At 35.4% G+C, this 16,736-nt stretch overlaps 3 protein-coding genes across 3 annotated transcripts; 2 read left to right on the top strand and 1 right to left on the bottom strand.

Moving 5' to 3' along the window:
* The first annotated feature begins 4,751 nt into the window (after positions 1-4,751).
* Positions 4,752-9,982, top strand: LOC143597562 (uncharacterized). Its single transcript, XM_077076043.1, has 6 exons — positions 4,752-4,867; positions 4,969-5,107; positions 6,553-6,648; positions 6,752-6,874; positions 7,328-7,590; positions 9,872-9,982. The coding sequence occupies exons 1-6, from the start codon at positions 4,811-4,813 to the stop codon at positions 9,980-9,982; spliced, it is 789 nt and encodes a 262-aa protein (XP_076932158.1). The 5' UTR covers positions 4,752-4,810.
* Positions 9,983-12,470: 2,488 nt separating this feature from the next.
* Positions 12,471-13,008, top strand: LOC143597561 (uncharacterized). The gene has a single exon (XM_077076042.1). The coding sequence runs from the start codon at positions 12,493-12,495 to the stop codon at positions 13,006-13,008; it is 516 nt and encodes a 171-aa protein (XP_076932157.1). The 5' UTR covers positions 12,471-12,492.
* Positions 13,009-14,979: 1,971 nt separating this feature from the next.
* On the bottom strand, positions 14,980-16,041 carry LOC143597560 (transcription termination factor MTERF6, chloroplastic/mitochondrial-like). Its single transcript, XM_077076041.1, has one exon. The coding sequence runs from the start codon at positions 16,038-16,040 to the stop codon at positions 15,048-15,050; it is 993 nt and encodes a 330-aa protein (XP_076932156.1). The 5' UTR covers position 16,041; the 3' UTR covers positions 14,980-15,047.
* Positions 16,042-16,736: the final 695 nt, after the last annotated feature.

Genomic DNA, 16,736 nt, shown 5'->3' with positions numbered 1-16,736 from the left:
GAGGAATATACATGCAATCTTGTCTATCAATGTCATATGAGTGTGACCATGATTTTGATGAAATGTTAATTTAGGGCAAATAAACTGCTCAGAAGAAAATGTCCTCTACAGCTTGTAGCAATATATCAATGGGCATTAAGCAAACGAAAAGTCAACACAGTCAACTCACGCCAACCTATTCCGATTACCTCAAAACGACAATTTAGATAGATTTTAAGATTTTTATTAAAAAAAACTTAAGCTTTTCCACAGGGGTTGCTTTAACTATAAATTTTAGCGTAATTATTTACCCTTTATGTTAGTCCCCTTTCTATAATAGTAAAACCTTTTTTAAATATTTTCTTATGATCATTTAAAGTATTAAATAGAGTTAATTGCAATTATGGTTCATGTGGTGAAATTCAAAACAAAGGTTTCAACCCCGTGGTGCCTGATGCTAGACTGTCATTATCTAGTCAAAATTATTAAAATCAGTGTTGCTAATCACCTAAGCAAGCTATGGTAAGTAGGGTGTCGAACCACGAGTAGTATGTGATTGTGGTTGGTGTAATGTGAAATCGATTCCTAACATTATGAAGTAAACTATCAAAAGTGCTGATCACACTAGCAATTAATTTGGTTTAATATTAAACAAGTAACTTAAGCAAAGATTCAAGAAATAAACAAAACAAATCACACCCAGGACTCCAAGTAAGCAATTAACAGTATTCTCATGCAATTTGACAGATTAATTATCTTAAGTCAACTAAAGATTGATTAACGAGCTAAACGTAGGCATCCACAATTGCTAACACACGACACTGGTTATCAAACGGTCCCTACCAGTGTGACTCAACTATGGGCAATTGTATGCTTTCTTACAATTAACTAGTCAACACAACCCTACGATCAATTATTATAACAACCGACAACCTAATCGTTCTGATCGACAAAAATCTAAACCGACTGAATGCACGGATACACTAAACATCAATACTCATAGATTAACAAAAAGATAATTACAATTAGTTGTTCTAGTACATGAGAAAAATACTGAAAGATTACAAACTATACATCACGGGTATGACTCGAAGGAATTAGCCGCGATTCGTCATCTCTCGGTCTTCGATTTTGATAATATGGAACATGTATATGACTTAGAGATGATTGGAATTGATGGTGGGCTTCTTCTCTGCTCCCAAAAAGTTCTGGAAACTACTTAATGACAATCAGGGTCGTCAAAACGTGATATAATAAAAACCCTAATCTTTCCCGTCTGTGGGACCCATTGCGGTACGGGATGGGTTTCCCTTCTGGTCCATCGTGTAGCGCGATGGACCAAAGTCAACGAAATTAAATTATTTTAATGGCATAGCGGGGCGCGATACCCCCTCTTCACACCCCATCGCGTATCGCGATGGGTGGCTTCACCAGCTGCACCATTTTTCCTTCTCGTTTCGTTTGCTGCACATCCCGAGTCTTCATCCCGTGCTCGTACATGTCCAAATTAGTTTCCTTAAGCACCTGTGACCTGAAATACAATAAAAACGTATGAAGTACCAAAGTTCCTACAATAAACGGTTAAAACACTTAAATTAAACAAACGAACTATATACAAATAGACCGAACATCAGTTGCATTTTCTCATATATGGACCATATGGTGGTCCTTTATTTTTCAATTTGCGTCCACCGTCAAGTAATGGAGTTAAACAAAGTATGCAATTACTATGTTGCCCCTGCTCTCTCCACCCATTCCTCCCAATTCCTTCAATACAAAACCCTAAGGGTGCGTTCGTTTCACATAATTCGTGGAAATTCAAAGAAATTGGAATTAAAATCCCATGACATGGCGTGTTCGTTTCGCTGGAAATGGAATCTTAATTCCATATTGGTGTATTCGGTTGTCAAAGAACTAGAATTGAAATTAGAATTCAATTCCTTCAAATTCCATGTTGTTGTGTTCACCCTAACTTTACCAACCTTCTTTTTTTTATCTCGTCTATAACTCTCAAGTTCTCTTTCCAACTTTGCAACACTCTCAGATTCACTCGAAGTTGATTTTACTGATCTGGTGACCCCCTGTCTTCTTCGTTCTGCAGCTGTTTCTAACTTAGAATCCTCACACATAAACTCTAGAAAATCCTATTCATCCTCTTCGGGTTGGTTCAAAAATTGCCCATTACATGAGGCCTTCAAATTCTTTCTATCCTCATACGATAACCCGTCAACAAAACTCTTAACCAGTTCCCACAATTCAATATGATGGTGCGGGCATTTCCTGATCATTTCCTTAAACCGAATAAACGCTTCGTGAAATAACTCACCCGGTAACTATGAAAAATTACGCTTCAACTGCGAATAATACTCGTTTAAGAACACTTGCTACATTTCACCCCAATTCTCAATATTGTGCATCAGTAGCGAATTGAACCAGTGTTTGGCTTTATCTTTTAATGAAAACTAGAACAATCACAGCCGAATCTCATCATGATCAAAAGTATGGTCACCGATAGACCCGCAAATGGCTGAAAAATTTAATAAGTGTGAGTATGGGTCTTCGGACGCCATCCCGTGAAAGTGAGGAACTATATTAATGTAGGATGGTCGGGATTTAAACGTCTGTTGTCCCGGTACATAAACCTGTGGGACAATCGGTGAAGCACCATCTAATATAGCTGGTCTGAACCGACTGTTCACTCCCTGAACCGGGGCCACATGATTCATTCGCCGACCCCTTGGATTTTCAAAACCGCCCCTATTAATCGGAATTCCCTGTCTTTTGTCTGCCCGAAATCTCCCAATTCCAATTCTACCCCTGGCTCGATTTCTAAAACCACCACCCTCCAATTAACTGGTTCTTCCACTTCTTCATCCCAACCAACATCCTCTTCGTTTATCGACTCAAACCCGTTATTCTGTCTAACTCTACGGGTTATAACGACTTATTTATTTGTGTTAATCACCAAAGCTTAAAAATATTATTAACCTTTAAAATAAATAATTAAAATTCAAAATATATATAAATATTAAAAACAAAAAATGTAAACAAACACTAAAATAAAAAAACTCTTAAGGAATATTTATAATAATAATAATCTATAATATATATAAACGAAAGCCCTAAAATCCTACGTGTCGCGATGTGGTCGCTCTCCTTTTTTATGGAAGTCACCAGATTGCTTGATTTTTAAACGGAGGCCTCTCAGTGATTTAACCCAAATTCATAGGTATGGGTTACCAAAACCAGGTGGCTCTTAAACGGGTTATAACATCTCATTAAATTAAAAATTAATCTTACCAATTATTTTATATGAAGATCCTATAAAATAGGGATATACTAAAATTTAATATCCAATTAAAAAAAATATATTCTTTATAATTAATAAAAAAATTTATAGTAAAAACATAAGCGAGTCATGGGTCACCAAATCCAAATTACTTTTAAACGAGTTATAACATATCATTTATTTATGAAACCCTTTCATAATCAAACCTTAGGTTTATTATTAACTTAAGAAAATTAAAATCCAAATATACATAGATAAATATTAAAAACGAAAAATGTAAAACATCCCCAGTAAAATCTAGATAATAACATTGTTAGTTGCCTAGAAAACAAGTAAACACACGTTTATCAACCCAAACCAAATCCCTAATTTAGCAACCAATTCGCTTCGCTTGTGTTAATCCACTTTCCTTGATTGATCCGCCAGAAACCCACCCAAATTATACCCACAAAAATCAAATCAAATCAAATCAAATCAAAATGATGTAATATGAACACAAACATCAACAACAGGTTTGAAGAAGATGGCAAGACCCGAATTAGATCATAACAACGGCAGAAGGGTGCCCAAATGCTGTTCCTACAAGCGCATTACAGTCATCATTTGTTCCATTAACATTCTCGTTGCCCTTTATGTTTTCCAGAATCTCTATACTTCTCTTTACTCCTCATACTCCTTTCAAGACTCTCGCGCCGGTAATTGCCAACCAACTGTTCGATCAAATGCCTCAGTCACAATTAAATTTTGGTTCCTGGGTTTTGTTTCTGATGTATTACCAACTGGGTTTATGCTGGATATTGATATTATTAGGTTATTAGTATGCATAGTTAGGCTTTATATCTTTCATGAATATATTGAGGCTTCATTGTATACTAAATACAACATTTAGGCATTATATCATTTTTAGATGGAGTTTAAAAAACGCCTAGGCTTTAAGTGCATTTTCGTCCCGAAAGCGGAGGCGTGCGTGATGCCAAATATGCTTTATTTACAACCAGAAACTGCGACGGATTTATAATGAGGATGTCTAAAATGCATTAGTTTCTAATTACTTTTACAGTTTTATAAAGGCCTAGGCTTTAGGGGCATTTTGGTTTAAAAAGCCGGGGCGCGGTGAGGCCAAATAAGGTTTATATACAACTAGAAACTTGCATGTCTCTCGTCGTTTTTACGTATAAACATATTTGTCAAGTAAACCTTTTATTATGTCTTCATCTGTTTTATGCATTCCCTTCTTAAAAACCCTAATTTTAACCCAAAACTACATGTGGTGTGTCTTTTTAAACCAAGATTTTGCATTGGGTTTCTTGTGCACTGTTCATTTTTCACAAAATATTAAGTGCAGATGAAATGCAGAGTTTGGTCTTTGTTATTTTGTTGATTTGTTTTTCGAATTTGTTACTTTTGGGGACTCGGTATTTGTTTTTTCTTAGTGTAGATTGGTGGTTTTTGGAAAATCAAACATGTTACAATTGATGAAACCCTTATTCATATGTGTTTTGATGTACAGCTGTCGCCTACACACCAGATCAGATTAAAAAAATGGAAGAATCAATGCGAATTCGTAAAGAAAATGAACCTAGAAAGCTCATTGAAATGGTAAGATTTGGCTCCTTTTTTGAATGCTGAGTTGTTAATGAATGACATGTGAAGAATGGGTTGAATGTGTTTGTGACATTTGGTTGTTTTATTGGTTAAAGGTTAAAAAGATTAAACAAAAACTTGAGAGAAGAGAAGAAATGGTTGAATTGCCCCAACCGTTGAAACGGAATTTGACTAATGAGATTATAGAACTACTGAGAGGATTGAAGGGTGGTGCCAACACAACGTTACAACATGGTAAGTTTTTATATTAGGTAACTTTGCGTTTGATGATGTTTATGTTTTATGTTATTGTATATCCTAGCTAGTTTCCTTTGTTGACTTTTAATTGAAATCTGATCTAGTTTATATACACTTGTGATTTGCATTTACTTGAAGCTTTCAATAATGTTCCACGTATATTTCCCTGATAATTGGCTTATCCTATAGTTCAATGTTTTCTCTATGATATTGCAATGTTTCGATTTGTAACTTGATTAGCACAATTTATCTATTTACTCACTTCATTATAGAAGTTTGAATGTTTAATGGCGCGCCATTGTCACATTGTGTCATTACCTAAGGATATTTAAAGCATGAAATTATTTACTCTTGATTAGACAAATATCGTGTGCCATGTCACCATGTTCGGAGTTGTATCAGAATCTTACTCAAATTGGATTCTTGATTATTGTCTTACCTTAACTGTTTATGCTAGTTAGTAGTTAATGTGATTAAGCCATTAAGGTTAAAAAAATAACAATGTAATCATATGATTAAAAGAAAAAAGATTTATGCAGGCAATAATTTTTTCATTTGAACTTACGAGTACAAAATGTATGGAATCTAATAATCATTTATGCAAGCATCCCTTTTAACCTCTATAATGGCATTTCATTTAGGTTAGGTTTAGATGATATTTATTTCCCTGAAATAGCAATGATGATATTACCAGGCATTAAAAGAAACCGATAACCTACGTATTATTTTCATACTTACATTTACATCATCCAACACATTCTAAATCATAAAGAATGCATACTCTTCTGACAAACCTATCAAAACTTTGTGTTAGGAGAACGTTTATCATTTTTTATAAACCGAAAACTGCTGGTTGCACCAAGTATACCCTCTTGGCCGTTGCCTATAATATATTTTTTATAATTCATGAAAAGTTTGTTTACCAAATATCAATAGTAGATATGTAATGAAGTATCATTTTTGAAGCTTGGTCCAGTCACTTGTAAAGATGCTAAGAATTGGACTTTCCGTCATACTTCAAATCTTATCTCTAATTACATGTCATTGCTGTAGCTACATATGCTTAGTCTATGATTCAGTGGTCTTTCAGTCACTTCTTATCTGATTATGGAGTGTTTGGATTTGGATTTTGAAACTGATTGTTGCAGCTTGAAATTGCAGTAGTTAGTTTTTAATGTTTGGACTTTGGATAAACATATTTTACTTTTTATCATCTGAGTATTAGTTTTAGATGATTAGTTTCATACGAACCGTAACAAAATTACCTATTTACGCTTTCTTTCAATCCATTTTGATAAATTTTAATGCCATCAAACAAAACTTATCTCTTCTGTTCACAAAATTTCCTTTTTGGTTTATTCCATTTATCAATTCATTAAACAACTAGAACTTGTCAAACACGCAACGCAAGCACCTAATTATCCAAATATTTCGATCCACAGAAGCAGTTGAAAGCTGGCGTAAGAAAAAGCTAAAGGAAGCCAGAAGGATTGCTCGTGGGAAGCAGTCAAATTCATCCATCCTACCAGTTGAAGCAGGTCTTATAATCTTTTATTAGTTGATATACCCTTCGGTTATTATTTTGTAAAACTATCTCTCTGACCTTTAAAAGTCAAACATGACACATGCACGTATTTATAGGTATACTTGCAAGAGCCTTGGAATTCAATTGGGCTGAGCTGTCAAATAAAATCGGCCTCTGGATACCTGTTAATGTAGTCAACAATGTACATGATGACAAACCCGAGGGTGAAGCTGATTTTGGTAATTAATTGCATCTTCTTTATTATTCTTTTTAGAGAAAGTTGCACAAATGGTCCTTGTGGGTTGACCGTCTTGCAATCTTGGTCCTCAAATATAAAAATTGCAAACTTAGTTCAAACATTTGTGAGAGGGTTGAACGTTTAGCCCCTGCCGCTAATCCCAGCTAGTTTTCAACGAAAAAGTGATATCATGTGCCGTTTAGCTGAAGGTAATTGTGTCTTTTAAAAATTTGAGAAGACACAATTTCCCTCACATGAATGACATATGAGATTACTTTTTCATTAAAAACTAATTGGGATTAACGCTGGGGACTAAATGCGCAACCCTCTCATAATGATTGGACTAAGTTTGCTATTTTTAAAATTTGGGGACCAAAATCATAGGGACTATTTGTGCAATTTTCTCTTCTTTATGTAATTCGTCATGCAATGATTAATCACTTTGACATTTTAGATGATACGATCCTTGCTGGAAGGCGGTTACCGCCTGAATGTAATGCTGAACTTCATACTGATTATGGTGGTCATGCGGTGAAATGGGGGTTGACTCATCATAAAGAAAGTGCATATGAATGTTGTCAGGCGTGTTTAAATCAAGCTAAAACCGCAAGACCCGATGAAATGAAATGTAATATTTGGGTTTATTGTCCTACTGAAGAAGGTTGTCATTCACCCGATATATACCAACATAAACTTGAAGAATGCTGGTTAAAATATGTAAGTTTTTCATTATTTGTTGTCTTTTTCTTTTTTTAATCTGACGGAGGTATTATAAACTGGATTGTGTTGAAATGGGTAGTTTTTGGTACGGCTACGGGTTGAAACAGAATGGGTAGGATTGGATTGACATGATTAACTTTTTGTCCTTTTTTATTCAAATAACAAACATATTTCAATTTAACTCGTTTTACAATAGATTTAGGACATTATTGAAGTTTAATGCATTAAAAAATACGATTTGGACCGTTTTCGACCCTCATTTATTTTACCCGTTTGACCCGATAGAGATAAAACATAATCTCCATTGACTCATTCACTAGTTAATTTAAATGACAAATTAGGTTGGTTAGCATGGTGAAACGAGTAGCCGTTTTGTCCTTTATTTAATTAAATTTCATGTTAAATATGTTTATGAGCATTATATTATTTCAACTATAATTTAACTTATTGAATAAAAGATTTAGGACAATCTGAGGTGTTATGCATTAAAACTTCAATTTTGACAATTTCAGTCCGTTGGATGTATTTGACCCGTTTTCTTTTAAGCAACTTCATTTTGTTTTACCCGTTTGAGTGGTTGGGCCAATAGAGATGAAACATAATTCCAATCTATCTATTCACTAGTTAGTGGGTCGATATTGACTAGGCCTGTAAATGAACCGAACGTTCAGTGAACTATTCGTGAACTGTTTGGCGGGAAGTTCGTTTATGTTTGTTTATTTAATAAACGAATGAACATGAACACATGTTCCGTTCGTTTATGTCTGTTTATTTATGTATTAATAGAAAATAATTAAATATTATCTGAATAGGTTATCTACTTAAAGTTTTTATATTTTTTAATTTGTGTTCATCAAGTGTTTTCATTTATATTTGTGTTCATTTACATTTGTTCATACGTGTTCGTTTATCTTTGTTTAGGTATGTTCGTTTAGATTTTAAACAAACGAATACAAATGTTCATTTTTAAATAAACGAACATGAACATAAATATTTGTTCGATTAAGTGTTCGTGTTCTTTTTATGTTAAATGAATGAACACGAGCATGCCCTTGTTCCTGTTCATTCAATTCGTTTACAGATTTTCATTATTCACATTGATGAATACAATGGTCTCAATCTTTAGGCTCTGCGGATTTTATTTGTGTTTGTTTGTATTCATGAACCGTTCTTGAACACATTAATTTCCTTAATGAACGAACACGAACATAAAATCTCGTTCGGTAAGTGTTCATGAACCGTTCGTGAACACATTATTTTCTTAACCAAAGAACATAAACAAGGTCTGGTTCGTGTTCGTTCGGTTCGTTTACAGCCCTAATATTGGCACATCTAAAATTGCAAATGCTTAGTTTTTCAAAGAAAGTGTTTGAAAGATTAGTTACATATCCAAAATAACTTTTAAAATAAAAACAAAACAGGGGGGCCTAAATTAAGAGCTACCAGTTTATATGTACTGATTATAATTAAAAAAAAGGGTGCCTAATTTTTTGAAGCCTCCTACTTTTGACTTTTTCTTAAAAAACCAAACCGTGAATCCTGCAAAAGTTTATTAAAACACCAAAAAATGTATGAATGAACAATTTTGGGCCGGTTGTGGTGATTTAGATGCAAGAATAACCATTAGTACTTGCTTGTCCAAAATGTTTTGAAAGCCCTGTAAACTAACCAAACGAGTGAACTGTTCGTGAACCATTCTGTGGGAAGTTCACTTATTTAATAAACGCATAACACAAACAGATTTTTTTCTTTATTTAATTAAATGAATGAACTTGAAGACCATATATCGTTCGTTCATTTACGTTCATGAGCGTTCGTTTATATTCATTTACATATTAGTTAGAAATAATTAAACAGCATTTGTGTTTTACAAATGATATTTCGCATGCTTATAGAAAATAGTTAAATAGTGTCCATTTATGTTTGTTTGTGCTCGTTTACATTTGTTCATATATGTTCTTTATATTTGTTCAATTATATTCATGAACAACTCGTTTAGATCTTTAACGAATAAACATAAATGAACATGAACTTGTGTTCGTTTAAAGTTAAATGAATGAACACGAACATGCCCTTGTTCATGTTTGTTCGGTTTGTTTACAGGCCTATGTCTTGCCCTTGTAAAGTGTGCATCTCTTTTTTCGCTTACTTTTCAAGAAAAAATATTATTTTTTTGGAGAAGTTGAGGGGACAATATGAAGAACAAAAAAGACTTTTATGATGAATGCAGCGATTCAAAATTTCCGATGATTGATTGATTTCCCATTTTTGTATGCAGGCAGAACAGCCGAGAGTTAATTTCAAGGATACATATTCAGATAATTACAGAAGAAGTCACCCGAATGCACCTTTAGTGGTTCCTTGGGTCTCAGGTGTTATAAGTTCTTAAAACTTTTGGTAACCGTGTGTGTGTTTACTTAAAAGTTTTTGAAGTAATTTGTGTCTGTGGATCTGAAAGGGAAAAGCTATGATGATAGTCGGGCAATGCGATAGGGTGTTGCTCTTTGAGTGTAATTTGAGATGTTTTAGGGGATGAGAAATGGGGAATTAATAGTTTTATGTTTGATGACTTTTGTGCCATTGAGAAGTTTGCTTGAATATCTGTCTTTTTGTTTTGTTTTGTCTGGTTTGGCTTGGTTTGGTTCCTTGTAATGTGGTTGTGTAATTTCAGTTTGGTGGTTTAGGGACATGAGTTTAGCCTTGATTTGGTTTCAGTTCACTTCTACCCACTTCATGACTTCGGTTTTGAGTAGGTGTTCGGGTCAAAATGGTAATTTACCCGAGTCTTTGTTTTTAGGGTCCAAATATTATGATAAATAGTAAGTGTGTAAAACGGGTTAATAATGCTTATGTTGGTGTTGACATCGACAAAGGAAGCCAAGGATGTGCGGTATTTTTTCCTTGAGATGAAAATTCCGTTTTTAGAGAGGAGAGGAGAAGGCGTGTGGAGGATGTGGAAGGGTTTTGTGTTTCGGTGAGCCTTGACTGGAGATGCTCTTAGCTATTTAAAATGTTACCTATTTTAGAAATTATTCTTTTTATGAGCAAGCATGATTGCTGACACGTTGATTGTTTGTGAATTAAGTCTTATCTCACCCTGGGTATTATGAATGAATTTGCCTTAACTTGCTTGAATCGAAAACACCCAATCCTCGTCAAATGTTAAATCTAGTTTGAGCTTAGTGCCATTTTACGAGTGTTGTATAATGTCCTTGAATCCACCAAGAATCCAAGATAGACCATTTTCTCTCACGCATGGGTGAGGTTCCCTGCCTTTATCACGTCTTGTGGGAGGGAGTGAGTTAGAGGTGCACAAATCAGGTATTTTCAAGAACCGGAATGGTCAACAAAAGTCAAACCGGGTCCGGGTAGGAACCGGTTCCAGGTATAGTTGGGTATTTGACCAGTTTTCCGAGTTTTTTTGGGGTTTTTGGTAGGGTAGGGTCGGGTTTTGATCGAGTATTTCCAGTTTTTGTTCCAGCGGGTCCGGGTTGGTTCCGGTTCCAGGGAGAAATCTTGTACCAGGTCGTACCCGCGGGTTGGATATAGGTAGGATCCGGTTCCGGGTTAGGTCTGGAACCACGTACATTATACACCTCTAGAGTGAGTGATTCCAACTTCTGACCATTGAGTTGGCCGATCGGTGTGGTGCAACTACTTTCAACACACAGATGTTTCCTTTACTTACACCCAAATAAATAATATACAAAGAAACTTGTTTAAACATAAGTTATTTTCTTAGTTTTAAATAAAGACCATTTGGTTGTAGGTTTGGGTTCAAATACACTCTTTTCAAACTAGGGAGTCATAGAAAGTGTATTAAACAGACTTCGATTGAACTTAAACTAGCGGCATTGGAATTTTCTTGTTGAACTCTATGATATTAGAGTTTAGGTTTTCTCTTTTCGATTTCTAGCTTGTAGATTTTAGAATTTTTGTTTAGATCATAGTGTTGTTGTTGTTGTTGTTGTTTTATTATTATTATATTTTTTGTTTATTAAGATAAGAATTAGGCTTCCTTCGGGAAGTCGTCAGTTTGAATCTGAGCCAAAACTGAGAGTCTTATCCTGCATGCGTTACCCTAGAGCATTTCGACTGCGCCACAAAGGTTGCTCCTATGAACCATATAAAAACTGACATCAAGCTAGAACTTATTAAAATTTAGAAGGGGTTTGAATATGTAAAAAAAAAAGGTTTCAATAATAATAAGGAATCCCAAACACCCCCCTAGGTTTGGTCAGGCCGTGAAGTCGTTACCAGACGGCGGTTCTGTAAGCAATCATATCTCTCTCTCTCTCTCTTGGTGATCAAATTAATTTCTTTTTAGCGTCAACTGAAATGAAACCCTAGGTTCATTATTTAATGCATTCAATTTTTTTTAATCGTATCGTCATTTGTGTTTGCTCATGACAAATCAGTAAAATGCTTGATTTGGGGGTTTCCTATACTATAGCTATATACATATATATATATATATATTTAGCAACTGATTGATTGGAACCGTAAACCCTACAGATTAGGTAGATGATTGAACAGTCAGTGTTGAGAGATTCAAAATATCTGCCTGTGTATGCTTCTTCAATGCCTTTCTTCATTCTACTTGTATCATAATCATAACCTACCATCATATAATATCCATCAATAAACAACAAATTTCCAAATTATATATATATATAAAGTTTACTTGACAAAACGGTTGATACGTAAAATAGATGAGGGAGACACGACTTTTGGTTGTTAATAAAGTTAATTGGTTGTACATAGAGCATCCCCTCGCCTCGCACACGTGACCTGATGCGCGTGGCTCGGTGTTATTAGGTTCTTTTTTATAACTTTACAAGCTATGTTGGTTACGCGGTCACTATATTTGCAGGAAGAAGCTATTGAAGAATCTTGACCATGGAGTTAGTCAACAATTCGATCCTTCAAACTTATTACAGCATTTTAAGTGTGAACGAAGACGCAACCCAAGAAGAAATCCGTTCAAGCTATAAATCCGCCCTCCTTGTTTCCCATCCGGATAAGCTTCAGAAAACATCAGAGACCACAAACTCCGAGACAAGATTTCTTGAAATCCAAACAGCTTGGGAAATCCTGGGAAATGTACACTCACGGGCATTATATGACGCAGAGCTTAAGGCCTCAAGGCAAGATGATGAGGTCGTTGCTGATGAAGTCATGTTGGAGGATCTGATGGTGGATTCTGGCGGTGATGTGGTGGAACTTTTTTATCAGTGTCGTTGTGGTGATTATTTTCGACTTGATTCTTTGGAATTGGGAGAGATGGGGTTTGAGTTATTGATGGAAGGAGACAAGATTTCGTTACAAGCACGTAATGCTGTTGACACGGCGTCGATTATGCTGCCGTGTGGTTCGTGTTCTTTGAAAATTCGTTTAATGATTAATAAAGATTAATGGCCCTGGACCCACCCTAAAGTTATGTAACTTTTTGAGAAGGTATTCATGGTCTTGATAATTTTGTCAAGATAGATGTAATTGAGTTAATTGCAACCAGATGGAGATATAATGGAAGTATTGTTTTGTTGAACCAGATTACAAAGAAATGAGTATATGGTTGTTAAAAAACTTTATTTGTATAATTTAAAGTAGAAAACTGAAAAAAGTACGTATTTTCTTAGAAGATTTCTACAATGAAGCATTTCACAATAGCGGTACATGAGTTAGAGTTCGGGTAGGGGTGAGTGAATGAGCCGACCCAGACTGGAAGCAGTTACGACCTGAACCGTTTTAAGTGATCATTGCAGATTGCTGAACTGTACTAAACCTTAGCCAACATTCAAAGGGCTGCCATTAATAATCGATGACTGAATCATATGAACACTCAATGAAACATATGAACGCTAGAACAAACATGATTAGTTCACCTGGGCTGCTATTAACAACTTGACCAAACATTCAAACACACGATTAGGCGGTGCTGGTACTGAACCAAGTTTTGGAATTGTGATGATGATTGGTTTTAACCGGCAGTAAGGCTCGTTTGTGTGTAATAAGAATGCAACCGGAAGTTCTTCGATAATTAATTATGGAAACTGACATCGAGACTCCTAAAAGGTCTAGGCTTCCAAAAACTTGCTGTAAATTTCATGGTAATCAAATGAAGAAAGGCTGGGTATCACCAGACTCTGTGTATCAAATGGGTCGCGTCAGTTTCAAGGGTTTCGGGGGTCAGTTTGGCGTGTCTAGCAGGCCAAGCCCATGGAATGCCGAGTCCTAGACTCGAGCTTGCTTGAGCTCGACTTCGGCTCATAGATAGTTGTTTCAAACTTGGTTCGGGGTTGACCTATTTATTATTATTTAACTATTTTATTTATATGCATTTATAACTGTTTTATTATATTTATAAGTATAGTTTTTTACATATAACATAACATACATTATTTAATTATATTTATTATAATTACTAATTTACTATGTAACCACAAAAAGTATATTACAAAGTACATCACTATTAACATGACTATAGTTGGCTCATGAGACCTGCTGTCAATTGTCCTTCTCGTTCTTCATCAAGCAAAAGACAATAGCCTTTTGCTCGCAAGCTAGCCTTACCTAACTTATCCATAGGCATTTCTATCCGCCTGTGCGCCAGATCACACGCTACTTGGCTTTGGGGTGGTTTCTCCATGGGTGAGGCTCGCTCGAAAAGGATTATATACCATACCTTCTGACTTAACTATATTATATTACAAAAGTTGAGTATATGTAACATATGTGTGTTATATAACCATGTATTATTACATTAAATACAAATTATATCATACCCCCCCCCCTTCTTTTTCATTTAGCTGTGTTCCCGAGTTCATTAAACAAGAGAAAGGAAAGGAAAGGAAATGTTTTTCATTCCTTTCTATTCTTCTCTTTTCCTTTCTTTTTCTTTTCTTTCCTTTCAATTCCATCCAATATGGAAGGAAAGAGAACCCGTCTAAATTACTGATTGTTTCTCCTATCTTTCCATTCCTTTCTTTTCCTTTCTTTCCTTTAATGAAACTCGGGAACACAAGTTTTGAGCTTTCCTTTCTTTAATGAAACTCAGGAGCACAATAATTTATTTCCATCCATCCCTTTCCTTTCCATTCTTAAATGAAATTCGGGAACAGAGTGTTAGGCTTGTGAGCCTAGCCATACTCTACATGAAACTCTCTTACTTTTTGATTAAATAAACTTCAATACAGCAAGCGAGCTCGGTATATGAAAGTCAACTCAAATATTTCATTAAGTAAACTTCGATCTAAGCTCAATCTTGTTTAAACTCATCTTGATTCAAGCTTTTAGCAAGTTGATCTTGAATAGTTTGTGCATGGCTCTTGACTTGTTACACCCTTAATTTCATAACAAAAAAAAAGAAAAAATTAAAAAAGAAGCCAAAAGTGAATCAAAATACATATAGCTAATATTTTACATCAAAACAGATGACACAACTTTAAAACACCTTACACAACTTTCTCAACCAAAGCAAACCTAGTAACAAACTTCTTATGATTACAATCTAACATCTCACTCAAGCTGCAACTAACATTCTTCTCCTTCAACAACTTTTCCCGCCTCTCTACTCGTTTCTTCAACCCATGCATAAAAAACTCGGGATAACCCGCAGCCTCCTCGATTCCCCGACCCATCACCTCAACCAAAAACCTAATCCTCGGCTCTAACGAGTTCTTAACACTCTTAATCAAAATAGGCGGATAACGCGCCACTATACTCGCTATCTGTTTATTATCGAACGCACGCACTTTAAGGTAGTTAGCATTCGGTTTCAAAACCTTATCAACATCTCTACACAAAACCTCCGGGAAGTTAACCGCCACATGTTGAAGATCCGCTTTCGTTAAACCTAACGAACCCAAAAACTCGGTTGTCGGTCGTAACCGTTTCTCGACATTGTACCCCATAATCGACGGGTTTTTAACGAAGATTTTCCCGATCAGCCCTTCTTTGGTCAACCCTAGACCCACAAGAAAGTCAACCACACCCGATAGCTTCGAATCAATACTGTAACTAATGATTCTTGGGTTATGTAAAAGCAGTTTACCGAGTTGAGTTCCCGACACACCGAGTGACTCGAAGAACCCGAGAAGCGGGCAAAGCTTTTCTTCAACACTGTGGGTTAATATGTGTGGGAACTTAGTGATGGCAGATGCAACTTCATGTTGTTTTGTGGATAGGGTTGTTAGACATTGGACCATTGGGATGAGTTTTTGGTTTAAATCGAGGGTCATGATTCGCGGACATTTTGTGACGATTGACGGGAGTTTACGTTCTTGGATCCCTATTTTCTTTAAGTAGTCCCAGTTTTCGGTTAGCTTCTGTTTCTGGACAGATTCGAGGCGTTTGCATTTTTTGAGGATTTCGTGAATGTTATTGTCGTCGAAGCCTTTGTGTTTGAAGAACCATAATGTGTTGTTATGCGTGTTACTCACCTCCATTGTCCCTGAAAAATGAGGGTAAAATGTAAAATAACAGAAAACCATTAACTGAACTGGAATGGAATCGGTTATTGCGGTTTAGTTTTGGTTATACTTGTTCTCATCAACTGAATAAACAAACTGAACTGAACTGTCTTGACTAAACCAACTACTGTGGTTCGGTTGGAGGTAAAACAACAGACCCACACACACCCCTTGTACATGTATTTCGGTTCGGTTTTGGTTATAACTGCTCGGTTTGGCAAATTTTGTTATTTGTTCACCCAGTCCTAAATCACAATGGGAAGAAAAGGAGATAGAAAACTGTTTTTTTTTTCCAATTTTTTACATATCATTTTTCATCTAATTGCAAAAAAAAAAAAAAAAAAAATCATCATTTTAGTCTGGTGCTAAATCGAATGAGTTAAAAGAAATGAATTAAAATTAGTATGCTGTTATGTTAAACTTAAAATATGAACGATAACAAAATCTGTCTCCCAAATTATTATTTACGACACATGTAATGTAATTAAAGTAACATATAGTAATAGCATCAGCAAATTCCCCCAAATCAAATGGATTCAATAAAATGGTTTCAATTGGAAATTGATTAAGTGTACGGGCAGAAGAGAAGAAAGAAGTTACCGCCGGAAAAGGAAAAGGATGATGAGATGATATTCAGCCCTTATCCCCTTCCCTTGTGCTGTCTGTTACTGT

Source organism: Bidens hawaiensis, unplaced genomic scaffold (genome assembly GCF_021521415.1).
Source record: "Bidens hawaiensis isolate Kalapana, Puna unplaced genomic scaffold, B.hawaiensis_p1.1 tig00048526_1, whole genome shotgun sequence".
In the NCBI taxonomy this organism is placed as follows: domain Eukaryota; kingdom Viridiplantae; phylum Streptophyta; class Magnoliopsida; order Asterales; family Asteraceae; genus Bidens; species Bidens hawaiensis.
The sequence above is the reverse complement of the archived record's forward strand: the minus strand, read 5'-3'. Positions and strand labels throughout refer to the sequence as shown.